This window comes from Elgaria multicarinata, chromosome 13, assembly GCF_023053635.1.
Source record: "Elgaria multicarinata webbii isolate HBS135686 ecotype San Diego chromosome 13, rElgMul1.1.pri, whole genome shotgun sequence".
In the NCBI taxonomy this organism is placed as follows: domain Eukaryota; kingdom Metazoa; phylum Chordata; class Lepidosauria; order Squamata; family Anguidae; genus Elgaria; species Elgaria multicarinata.
In genome coordinates, this window is record NC_086183.1 from 13,076,994 (window position 1) to 13,089,994 (window position 13,001).

Here is a 13,001-nt window from a genome sequence, read left to right on the forward strand (position 1 = left end):
CTCCCTACCCACATTTTCCACACCATGCATAATTTTGTACACCTCTATCACGTCTCCCCTTAGCCTCCTGTTGCTAGCCTGTTCTCTCTCCCTATCTAGCCTCTAGCCTCCTTCTTTCTCTCCCCTCTATCCCTTTGCCTTGCTATTTTATTTATTTATTTATTTATTACATTTATATAACGCTGCATAGCTGAAGCTCTCTGGGAGGTTTACAAAAGTTAAAAGCAGTAAACGTTAAAAAAGTATACACAATTTAAAAATCATCAGAAACATAAAAACCACAGTATAAAAACAACAGTATCCATTTAAAAACAACAGTTCTGGGGTCTGTATTTATTTATTACATTTATTTCCCCCTCCCTGCCTCTAGCCTCACTATTTCCCCCACACACACATCCACGCACCACCTCTTCAGCTCACGTTTGACTAGCCAGCCCCCCACCCCACCCACGGCAGCCATTATAGGGCTAGCCAAAAAGTCTCAACCAAAATGTAATATCCAAATACATCCATTAAAGGACACCTTTAACCACACAACAGTAAAGGCAGCGAACAGGACCACCCAATTCAAACCCCCTTCAACTATAGGGCCAGCTTTATATGCCAAAGGCCTGCCTGGACGGAAACATCTTTGTATTGTATAAATAGCACATATCTATAGGTCAGATAATCAGATGAGCTGGGATAAAGGGGAGGCTTGTGGTTTTTTACATTTTCACACTTATTTGTGTTGGAGGATTTGCACACCCTCCACCTTCCACCACAGTGAAAGGTGCGTCATTTGCAGTTCTTCCGTTCATGCTTGCTAATGCTCCCAGTCTATTATTATCACCCCAAGTATCCAGCTGCCGCCTCAACACATCTGAAGGCGACCCATCATGCTCAAATTGAGGGTTTCTATTTATTTCGTTGCTATCCTGCCCCTCCCCCCACGCCCCCTGATGGAACTGGAGGCGGCTTTCATAGAGTTCCCATGTGAACACCCATCTGGGCATTAACCAGGCCCAGACCTGGTTAGCTTTAGCAACCCAGCATTGCCGTGTGTGCAGTCCTGGTTTTGGGGAGCCCTTGTGCAAGACACCCTCCACGGGTGCCTTCCCTCCGTGGATCTGCCTCCCCGTGGCCATTGTCAACAACTGCTCTGTCTCCTCCTCTGCTTGCTCATCATTGCTCCCGCTTGCATGCTCGACAGGCAGAGAACCTGCGAGAAAGCAAGCAGAGACAGCTCCGGCTCCTCCTGATCATTGCCTGGGCCAGAGTAGGCTGGTGAACAAGTAGCCTGGAATGGCAAAGAGGAGGAGAAAGGACCTGCCCGGACCCTAAGACCATCCTCAGGGGCCCTTCTCCGTGAGCCCCTGCCAAAGGAAGGGAGGCAGGTGGCTACCAAGAGGAGGGCCTTCTCTGCTGTGGCACCCTGGCTCTGGAATGAGCTCTCTAGAGAGGTTCACCTGGCACACACGTTACGTTATACTCTTTTTGATGCCAGGTGAAGACCTTTTTATTCTCCCAATATTTTAACAGTCTATAAATTAATTTTAACTTTGCTCTTTTAATTTTTTTTTTATTTCCCCAGTATTTTAACAATTTATCACCTTTGCAGTTTTAAATCTGTATTTTAACTTTGCTGTTTTAAATCTGTATTTTAACTTTGCTGTTTTAAATCTGTATTTTAAATCTGTATAAATCTCTGCACTGCTGCTCAGTTTTATCCGGGTTGTGCTTTTATATTGTACTTTTATATCGTGTTTTTTATATGGTGGTTTGTTTTATACCTTGAATTTGATGGTTTTGATTTTTGTGAACCGCCCAGAGAGCTTCAGCTATCGGGCAGTATAGGAATGAATGAATGAATGAATGAATGAAAGAAAGTCCAGGCGGGGGGCGGGAGTGAGTTGCCTGTGGGCCCTGCTGAGATGTGAGTTCTCAGCAGTTGCCCGACAATGCCTACCCTTGACGCTAGCCCCGCACAGTTGCCTTTGGGCCGCAACACTCACGTATTGTTGATGATGTGGAATTTCTCTCCCTTCACAAATGTTAGGTCGTCTTCTGTCCTGGCTTCATAATCGTACAAGGCCACGAAAAGGGTCACTCCTCCACCTGCAGGGCGTCGGGACAGGAAGGCAGTGAGAAGCCAGCAAAAGCTGTGCAGACAAGCTCAGCTCTGGAGAAACTCCACCGCTGGGCGCATTCGCCGCAATTGCATCCTGGATTACAACGGGCCCACGGGACCGCCGCCATCCCGGCTCCATTCGATGGAAGTGGTTTAAGCCAGCTTCCCCCAGTTCTGCAGGATTACAACGTGAGTGGGGCAGGGACTTCTTCTAGCCTGAGGGACACATTCAATCTCGGAGAAGCTCTCGGGGGGCCACATTCCAGGGGTGGGCGGGGCTGAAGACAAAAGGGGTGGGACCCAAAATATCTGCACTTGGTAGGAGGAGAGGCATTTCCACCTTACAGAATTGGAGGAAAACAGCACAAAAGCTGGAAAGCATCAAACAAAGGCATAGAGGCTGGAGAAGGGGATGGGGGAAGCCCAGAGGACTGGGACCCCAGGAATGCCAGGTTTGGCCCCTCGGCCTGAGGTTCCCCACCCTTGGACTACAACTTTCCATCAATCCCAGCCAGGATTGCCAATTATAGCCCGGCGCACCAAACACCGCCCCGAAACAGCGAGGGAAAGAACAGGAGAAGAAGGCAATAAGCCCCCTCCTCTGAGTCATACAAACATAAGAGGAGCCCTGCTGGATCAGACCAAGGGTCCATCTAGCCCAGCACTCTGTTCACACAGTGGCCAACCAGCTGTCAACCAGGGACCCACAAGAAGGACACGGTGCAACAGCAGCCTCCCACCCATGTTCCCCAGCAACTGGTGTATATAGGCTTACTGCCTCTGGTCCTGGAGGTAACACATAGCCATCAGGACTAGTAGCCACTCACAGCCCTCTTCTCCAGGAAGTTATCCAACCCTCTTTTAGAGCCGTCCAATTGGGTGGCCATCACCACATCTTGTGGAACCGAATTCTATTGTTTAACTATGCGCTGTGTGAAGAAGTCCTTCCTTTTATTTGTCCTGACTCTCCCATCTATCAGCTTCATGGGATGACCCCATTGGCTCCTAGCATTATGGGAGAGGGAGAAAAATGTCTCCCTTTCCACATTCTCCACACCATGCTTAATTTTGTACACCTCTGTCATGTCTCCCCTTACCCTCTTTTTCCCCCAAGCTAAGCAATCCCAGCTGTTGTAAACTTCCCTCATAGGGGAGATGCTCCAACCCCTTGATCATTTTGGTTGGCCCTACCCAGCCTGCAGGCCCGCTCCGGAGACTGACCTGCAATCCCGACTCCATGCATATGCAGCGAAGGTGTAGGGTAGAGGCCGGAGCTCCCCATGAAGGCAGGAGTGGAAGGCCCAGGCGTGCCTTGGAAGTTGTTGAAGTCCGGGATGCAGGTGAAGTTGTTGGGCGGGTTCTGCTGGGTGGGTTCAGAGTCGTAGCAGGAGTTGGGGGTCGGGTTTGCGGCCCCATCGCTGCCCTTGTTCTGGTTCTTGGTGCCTTTCTTCTTTTTGCATTGCACGCAACCCATCGCTGGGCAGCAGCTGCGGGTTAAACGGAGGGAGAGAAGCAAGGGAATGAGGGATGAAAGGGACTCTGGGCAGGGCTGCCCTTTCCGGATGGGCCATCCCAAGAGGCAGAGGAAAAGATGCTACGGGTTCTATTCCACCTACAGAATCATAGAATTGTGGAGTTGGAAGGGACCATAAGGAACATCTAGTCCAACCCTCTGCAATGTGCAGGAAAACCCATTCAACCATCCATGAGAGGGGGGCTGTCCAGCCTCTTCTTAACAACCCCCCACCCCTAGAGATGGAGAACCCACAACTTCCGTAGGTAGACCGTTCCACTGTTGTACAGCTCTTACCGGCAGAAAGTTTTCCCTTATATTTAATTGGAATCTAAACAGGCAGAAGGATCACACCCTAAATTGCAATAAAGAAACTGCCGCATTTAATGCCACATTCGTTGCATGTATTACCTCATAACTGAAGAGCATCTGTGCTCAAGAAGAAGGAGGAGGAGGAGGAGGAGGAGGAGGAGGAGAAGAAGAAGAAGAAGAAGAAGAAGAAGAAGAAGAAGAAGAAGAAGAAGAAGAAGAAGAAGAAGAAGAAGAAGAAGAATCGCACGTGGTCTCAAACCTGGGGGCAGGGGAACAGCTCCCCACCCCACTCATCCCACTACCTGAAATGGCATCCCTGACTGTGGACAGTAATGAGATACCAGCAGCCAGGATGGTAAAGGGTTGCAGTTTTGCTCCATCACCCATCCTGGAAGGCAGGAATGTCAGTGTCTACGTGGGCATATGGTGGTAGGCAGGATGCATTCGGATGATGGGGAGAAACGGCACATTCAAAACGAATCTTCAGGCAGCGGAAGGAGAACAGGCACTTGCTGGCTTTGTTCTTCTTTTTCTAAAGGGCTGTCGAATGCAGTGTGGGTGGGTGGAGTGGGGGTTTGCTTTCCCCCTTTTCCTTTCTTTCTGCCACATGCCGGTTGCACGGCAACATGTTTAGAATGTCAGCCAAAGGAACGCACGCGTGCGAGGAGTCAAGGTAGAGATCAAGAAGGCCAACAGATCATGAGAAATGCTTGAAAAGGTTCAAAGGGCCCCAGCTGGGATAATCTGCCGCTTATCAACCACGGCAAGGGTGGGCCAAGTTCTGACTTGCAGATTGTCACCTTCACCACCTCCTCCCCCTCCTCCTCCCCCTTAGAACTGTTTCTACACCTGCTTTTTTCCCAAAAGAGAATAGGCCTGTTCAGCCAACACAGTAAGCCAGGGTTAGGCCACTAACCCTTTGCAGCAAATGGTTAGTGAGTGTGCTTAAACCATGGTTATGTAGCCATCATGGTTAGGAATGGTTCACACAATATTTAATATTTAGCTCCAAATGCTTAACCACTCTGATTTAGGCCATAGCTAGACGGGGCAATATCCTGGGGATTGCCCTGGGATCATCCCTGTGTGTCCACGTGATGCACAGGGGATCCCGGGAGCAGGGAGGGATCATCCCTCCCTTGCCCCGGGATCTCGCCCTACACTTCTAGCCTGCTTTTTCTGTGGTCTCGGGCTGATCCCGAGACCGTGGAACGTGTGGGCGTGCGTCGCGGTTTGTCCCGGCTCCTCACAAGTTACCGTGCATGGGGTGCAGAGCTCCTCAGGAGCTCTGTGCACATCGGGGGGGGGGGAGCGGGGAAAGTCATTTTTTTTAAAAAAAACACCATACCATTTTTTGCAAGAGCGCTCAGTCGCCCTTAACAAAAAAACACGAAACAGCGTCCGCGATGTTGCGCACCGCATGTAGACAGGGACGGCGATCTCGCGATCATAAAATAGTGAGATCGTCGCAATTTCACCCCCTCATCTAGCTGAGGCCTTAGTGTGTCATCTGAACAGGGTAATACAATCCGAACAAAAGAATTCTGAGCCCAGGGACTTGTTTTGTGCACCAGAACTGAACCAGAACCTCCCAGTTCTTCCAAACAAAAAACCACCCCTGAGTACCCCAAGAGTTCTTCATTTCATCAGTATAGTTTAGGATGGAGGAGGGCATGTGTGTCATTTTGTTGTTGCTATCGCTAAGCAATTAGGAGTTAGAAATCCTTGACAATATACTGTGGATCACCCAGAGATCTACCAGTAGATCGAGACCTACCTTTCGCCTACCCCCCCCCCCGGATCTATGGAACTGGAGTTATTACGGGGGTCACTGGAAGTGTTGTGCGGGCATTGTGGAGAATGGATGAAAAGGGTACAATGTCCAGTTATCCCAGAAATATAGAGCAGGGCTGAAATCCAACCTTTCATCAGGGCCATTGCAAAGAATGTTTAGGCTGGAGAAGAGAAGATTGAGGGGAGACATGAGAGCACTCTTCAAATACTTAAAAGATTGTCACACAGACGAGGGCCAGGTGGGCTCAAGTGACAGGCAGCCAGATTCCGGCTGGACATCAGGAAAAACTTCCTGACTGTTAGAGCAGTACGGCAATGGAACCAGTTACCTAGGGAGGTCGTGGGCTCTCCTACACTAGAGGCCTTCAAGAGGCAGCTGGGCAACCATCTGTCAAGTATACTGTAGGGTGGATTCCTGCATTGAGCAGGGGGTTGGACTCAATGGCCTTTTAGGCCCCTTCCATAGAATTCGATGATTCTATGATTCTAAGTAGACCCTCTACGCTGTGGGAAGGGAAGATTTCTCCCCTGCACACACACAGACACACACACGCACGCACCTACAGCACACTCACTTTAGTGGCAAGAGTTTACACACACACACACACACACACACACACGATTACGCTACCATGGAAACCCTTGGGAAGGAGTTGTATCCCGGAAGCCTTTGGAAGATGAACCAAATGGCTGGCTGGGGGAAGCAGGGGAACTGGTCTGCCCTCATACACCCAATGGAGGATTCAAAAGGAGCGATTCTTTGTGGACAGAAGAGACTTTGGATGCATTCGTGTGTATGATTTCCAGGGCTGGGCCAGTCAAAGAGGTAAACCAGGCAAGCACTTTGGTTATCAAGATTTCAGGGACATGCTTTGTCAGCAGCTTAAGCATCTCTGAGAGAGAGAGACAGAGAGAGAGAGAGAGAGAGAGAGAGAGCTAAGGCCTGGCATTTTCTTGAGGCAGCACATGGAGGAAGCTTAGCAGCTTGCCGGCTAGGCAATATTCCCTGGAATCCAGAGGACATAAATCTGATCTCTCGCAGCCATCTGGAGCAGAGGAACCGTACTAAAACAGGGGTGAGGAAGGAAAAGAGGCAAGAAAGCACACAGAATGCAAAAGGGAGCCCTACCTATCCTGGCCAACTCCCGATGGTTTAACTTACTGTCGTTACACAGCGCTGAGCCTAAAGATGCAAATGCATGGGGAGGGAGCGTGTGGATATTTCATTTGCCCAAGGCAGCAAATACATAAGGAATAAATAAATCTGTAGCTGCCCGCCAATAGCTTCTCCCGCCTTCGGAAAAACAGACTCTCCCCCATCTTTATGGAGGAAAGCGAGAGCAAGGGCTGCATCCAGACAGACCTTTAGGCATAGTCTGGCACTGTACGCAGTGGAGAAAGGAAGTTTGCGGGAGGCATCAGCGCATGGCCAAGGCATGGAGGAGGAGGGGGGTGAATCTCTTAATTCGGAGTGACAGCGACATCAGGGTCACATGCCACCGGCAGCCCTGGGTTAGTGGGACAGTCAGGAGAAAATGGGGAGTGGGGGACACAGAGACAATTACGTGGCCAGTGGTGTCTCCTAGCTGCATCTGGGCAGGTTGCTTGCGAATTGGTGACCTGGGAAAATCTGTCTTAAGGGATCTCCGCAGCCTCAATAGGGCCTCTGCACTTAGCAACAGCTGGACAGACGCAAAACCATGACAAAGCCGCACACATGTACACACACATGCATGCACGCACGCACTCCCATTTTCTCCAGCCATGTCCAGATGAAGGAACGCTATGCCGATGCGCTGCAATCAGAGAGGGGGATGGAAAATAGAAACAAAACGATAGATGGCCGTTTTGCTGCAATTCTTCCAAAGGTGTGAGCCGCCAGTGAAAGCCAAGGGAATCCCACCAAGATTGGAGCGTTGTCCCAGAGGCAGAGGGTGAAATTGATATGGGGGTTGTTCAAGGAGCTTGGCAAATGAAATTAGGGGTGAAGAGCTTGCTGTTTTATTTATTTCGGGTAACATCCCTGCTCTGTCCCAGATGACGACAAAGACCCCTGCCAGAAACCATGGAGACCTGCCTTTCATTGCCAGAAACGGGACTGCAAGTGGCACCCACCCACCCACGCCAAGTCTACGAATGATTTAGCACCGGGTTCCCCACGAACATGCGGTGCGCTACAGGCGAGAGGTGGCACCTTCCCACCCACCCAGAGTTGCAGAGCACCCAAGGTGGGCCAAGCTATTTTGGCCCCTGAGACAGAAAATCCCACCAGCCTCTCCACGGAAATAAAAATACAAGAAGAATCAAATTAAATCACCATCGGTTTGCTGCCCTTTCGGGACACCCCAAATCAGCTGCCTACTTTGCCTAATGGTAGGGCCAGCCCGAGAGCTGCTGCCAGTCAGAGCTGCCAGTCCCTGGCTCGACCGACCAATAGCCTGGTCAAAGGCAGCTTCCCATGGCATTTTGCAGCAGATCCCTGGAAAGCCAGGTCCCCAGCTGAACATTTCAGGTTCCCCTTTGTCAGTCCGCACAATTCTATCCGGGCTCTTTCCCGGCAGTGCTTTGGATGGGGAAGATGCCTCCACGCTCTCCTGCTTTCATTTAAACAGCCACCAGCACACCCCTAGTCCCATGTTGGCACTCACCAGGATGGTAGTTCAGGTCAGTGGTCCTGCTCCATCTGCCTTGCTTGATTAGAACCACGTGCCTACAAAATGGCGACAGAAGCACAAACATACAGAAAAAGAGGCCCGGTTACTTGAGTTAATAAAAAAAGGGAAGATGGTGGCCACTGGAATGTACCCTCCAAAGGCAGGCATGCAAGAGGCTTAAGCATTTGCATGACACAAATTAGAGTGGCTACATGTGATACTTTACAGGACACGGTCCCCTGTTTGAGAGCGTCCTCTGTTTGAAGCGCTGTCCAGTCCAAGCCTGGTGTAAAGATAAAGAACCCTTGGAAGGAAGAGCAGATCAGGGCTCCTGACACTGTCCCTCCACTGAGGCCACCTGGTCTTGCCCTCTACAGTGAGATGGCTTTTGTTTTGTTTTTAATTTGTTGATGTATTTATTTAAAATATTTTTTATCCTACTCCTCAGCCAAAAAGATTCCCAGAGCGGTTGACATGCAGTCAGTAAAACAAGATCATCCCTGCCCGCAGACCAATTGAAAAACAACAACACGACACACAAGGAAAAAGGAATGAGGAGGGAAGAGGGGGAAAATATATATAAGCCTTGCAGCAGAGGTCATAGAATCATAGAATCATAGAATAGCAGAGTTGGGAGGTGCCTACAAGGCCATCGAGTCCAACCCCCTGCTCAATGCAGGAATCCACCCTAAAGCATCCCTGACAGATGGTTGTCCAGCTGCCTCTTGAAGGCCTCTAGTGTGGGAGAGCCCACAACCTCCCTAGGAAACTGATTCCATTGTCGTACTGCTCTAACAGTCAGGAAGTTTTTCCTGATGTCCAGCCGGAATCTGGCTTTCTGTCACTTGAGCTCGTTATTCCGTGTCCTGCACTCTGGGAGGATCGAGAAGAGATCCTGGCCCTCCTCTGTGTGACAACCTTTAAAGTATTTGAAGAGTGCTATCATGTCTCCCCTCAATCTCCTCTTCTCCAGGCTAACATGCCCAGTTGTTTCAGTCTCTCTTCATAGGGCTTTGTTTCCAGACCCCTGATCATCCTGGTTGCTCTCCTCTGAACACGCTCCAGCTTGTCTGCGTCCTTCTTGAATTGTGGAGCCCAGAATTGGACGCAATACTCTAGATGAGGCCTAACCAGGGCCCTGCTTCCCACTCTCATCTCCCTTTCTCATTCCTCTCCGTGCAGCCTGCTGGTTGTATTTGATTTCTCATTATACGGTTGTCATTATTTCCAAGTCTGTACGTATACACGTAAATGACAGATACATGTTTTATGCCGTCTCTGCCCTCTGTTTTTGCAACAAGTAAGTGGCCACCCTGTCTTCTAGCAACTAATGGTGCAATCAGATGCTGCCAATCAGCAGCTCAGGGTGAAGGCGGTGCTCCTGAAGAATAATCGCAGGTGGTCTCAAACCTGGGGGGGGGGAATGGCTTCCCACCCCGGCCCACCCACCCCCCTACCTTAAATGACATCCCTGACTGCGAACAGTAATGACATACCAGCAGTCAGAATTGAGAAGGGTTTCAGTTTTGCTCCGTTGCCCATCCCAGCATCTATGGAAAATGTTGCCCTGATCTTTTTGGGGGGTGCGAGTGGGGAGAGGAATGAAAACGATGGATTTGCTTGCATGTTTCTCGCGGGTACGCCAAGAAACATGATCAAGATCTTGAGGGTCGTGAGTTGCGCCCGGCACCCATCCCAGTAGCTGGGGCAGAGTCTGGGCACCCTCCTTATCAGGCAGCAGCATTAAACACACACACACACACACACACACACACACACACACACACACTGTGCGACTGCTCTGGGCCTATTGGGTTGGCTTTGCTCGCTGTTTTGCCATCAGGCCCAATGCCAGCCTGTGCGGTTGTCACCCCAAATCTTTGTCTCCTGACGGCTGGCCTGTGAAATTGTTTTCCATGGTGGGCGCCTTAACACAATGGGGGCAAGGAAGGATGGACTGCATTGGACGTGTCCAGGCTCAAGGTCCCTGGGTGCCCTTCACAGCAACCCAAAAGGCAAATTTCGAAGGGGGGGGGAGGAGAAAAGAAAGCCCCCCCCCGAAGGAGCCGGAGTCAGCCAAGCCCACCAGAGCTCCTTATCCGTTCGCTGCGCAGCCCCATGGGAGGCCTACGTCTCTGCATGAGGCACAGCTTTGGTGTGCCGCCAATTGCACAGGGTTACAAAAAAAATCCTGCCATTGCTGATGCATTCATTTCTGCAGACTGGCTGGGGTTTTGCAACCATTGTCCCGTCTTCAATGGCCGGTTCGCATCACCAGTTCATCTGTGTCTCACTCCAAACCAACAAAATCATGGGGAAAGTTCTGGAAATGCTCACAGGGAAGGCATGGTCAAGGGGAGGCATGATTGGGCACCTGCCGAGGGGCCTGGTGATAATGTCCCCCTGGAGTTTCTCCTCCTCCTCCTCTTTTTTTTTTTTACCATGGCAACCTGCTTGTTCACCTGCCTCTCGCTCTAGCCCAAACATCAGTGGTGGTGAGAAGGAGATGCAGGAGCTGCCTCAGCCTTCTTTTCCCTGGCTCTCTGCCCGTTAAGGAAGCCAGTGGGAGCAGTAAGAACATAAGAACACAAGAAGAGCCCTGCTGGATCAGACCAAGGGTCCATCTAGTCCAGCACTCTGTTCAGCCGGTGGCCAAACAGCCATTGGCCAGGGATGTTGCACCAGGACATGGTGCAATAGCACCCTCCCACCCATGTTCCCCAGCAACTGGTGCACGCAGGCTTATTGCCTCAAATACTGGAGATAGCACACAACCATCAGGGCTAGTAGCCATGGATAGCCTTCACCTCCAGGAATTTCTCCAACCCCCTTTTTAAAGCCGTCCAGATTGGTGGCCATCACTACATCTTGTGGTAGTGAGTTCCATAATTTAACTATGCACTGTGTGATGAAGGACTTCCTTTTATTGAGCAATGGTGAGAAGGAAACTGAGGCGTAATAGGAGCTGGTGAAGGGGCATTGCTCAAGGTTCCTCAAAAACCCGGAGTTGCCGCTGAATACTCCGGCACACTCTCCAGTGATTTCCACAGCCGCAGCAGTGCCAGGAACGACTGCCGTGCCGTAACTGTAATAAAATAAAATACTGCAAAACTAGCCCTATGTGCTTTGTATTCATAGGTTACTTTGTTAGGAATTTGTTGCATAAAAGAGTGGCGGAGGGGGTGAAGGTCCTCTTCTTGTTTTTAAAATCCTCACTTGAGGCAATTTGCTTTCAAGCACAGGACTCCAATTGGTCAGCTATGCGCACGTGTTCATTCCATGTTTTGCTGGAGCGCCAAAGCATGAATACAAAACAATGCCGAAATGAAGAGCGAGGCAGCAACTATTATTCAGAAGCACAAGAAAGGTGGGCGCAATCCTGTGGGAAGTTCTCTGCACATGAGCCCTGCTGAGATGAACCGGTGCTGCGCTCAAGCGTAGGAGTGGTCTCACATTCCTTTAAACAGGCTTGCACGGAAGAACGCCCTGTGGTGAACTCTGCCCAGGGTCTTCAACCATGCTGCAAACACGCTTTCTCAACATATGAAGCTGCCTTATATCCGCTTAGAGTCCAGCCTTCCTCAACCTGGGGCGCTCCAGATGTGTTGGACTGCACCTCCCAGAATGCCCCAGCCAGCTGCTGGCTGGGGCATTCTGGAAGGTGCAGTCCAACACATCTGGAGCGCCCCAGGTTGAGGAAGGCTGGCTTAGACCATTGGTCCATCTACCTTAGAGATGGGCAATTCCCATTATCCTGAGCCAACAGAGGCAATGGTGAGGGATCGTGGAAGTTGTAGGCCAAAACATCTGAAGGGCCACAAGTTGCCCATCCCTGATCCAGCTCCATATTGTCTACCATGATTAGCAGCAGCAGGCAGAGATCTTTTCTAGCTCTGCTACTTGAGATGCTCTTAATTTAGCAGCTGGTGCTGGTTTTAACCTATAAAGCCCTACATGGCTTGGGACCACAATACCTGACGGAACGCCTCTCCCGACGTCAACCTACCCGTACACTGCGCTCAACATCTAAGGTCCTCCTCCGAGTGCCTACTCCAAGGGAAGCTCGGAGGATGGCAACAAGGGAGAGGGCCTTTTTGGTGGTGGCCCCTCGACTGTGGAATGATCTCTCCAATGAGGCTCGCCTGGTGCCAACATGGTTATCTTTCAGGCGCCAGGTCAAGACTTTTCTCTTCTCCCAGGCATTTAACAGCATTTAACAATGCTAAGTTTGTTTTTTAACGGCCCCCAGAACTGTTGTTTTTAAATGGATACTGTTGTTTTTATACTGTTGTTCTTATGTTTTTGATGGTTTTAAATTTTGTATACTTTTTTTTAATGTTTACTGTTTTTAACTTTTGTAAACCGTCCAGAGAGCTTCGGCTATGGGGCAGTATATAAATGAAGTAAATAAATAAATAAATAAATAAATACATTTCTCCACACTGTCGCAGATTTAGGCCAGTTCAGACGTAATAGCAAACCATGGTTTCCCACAATGAGAATTGTGAGCTGCGTGCTCTCCACTCCTCTTCTTTTTAGCCCCATGAAAAGGAGATACAAAGGAGTTTTGGCTTTCTATTTTAAACTAACCACAGTTCCCTGTGATGTCCATGCTTGG

The 13,001-nt window shown here is 50.0% G+C and overlaps 1 protein-coding gene across 1 annotated transcript in view; it reads right to left on the bottom strand.

Moving 5' to 3' along the window:
- FGR (FGR proto-oncogene, Src family tyrosine kinase) overlaps positions 1–13,001 on the bottom strand; it is a 70,615-nt gene that overhangs the window by 17,155 nt on the left and 40,459 nt on the right. The window contains exons 2-4 of the mRNA XM_063139669.1: positions 8,378–8,439; positions 3,332–3,597; positions 1,995–2,097 (exon numbers count right to left, since the gene is read on the bottom strand). Of these exons, the coding sequence (XP_062995739.1) occupies positions 1,995–2,097; positions 3,332–3,584 (356 nt within the window). The 5' untranslated portion in view covers positions 3,585–3,597; positions 8,378–8,439. The remainder of the gene's footprint in view (positions 1–1,994; positions 2,098–3,331; positions 3,598–8,377; positions 8,440–13,001) is intronic.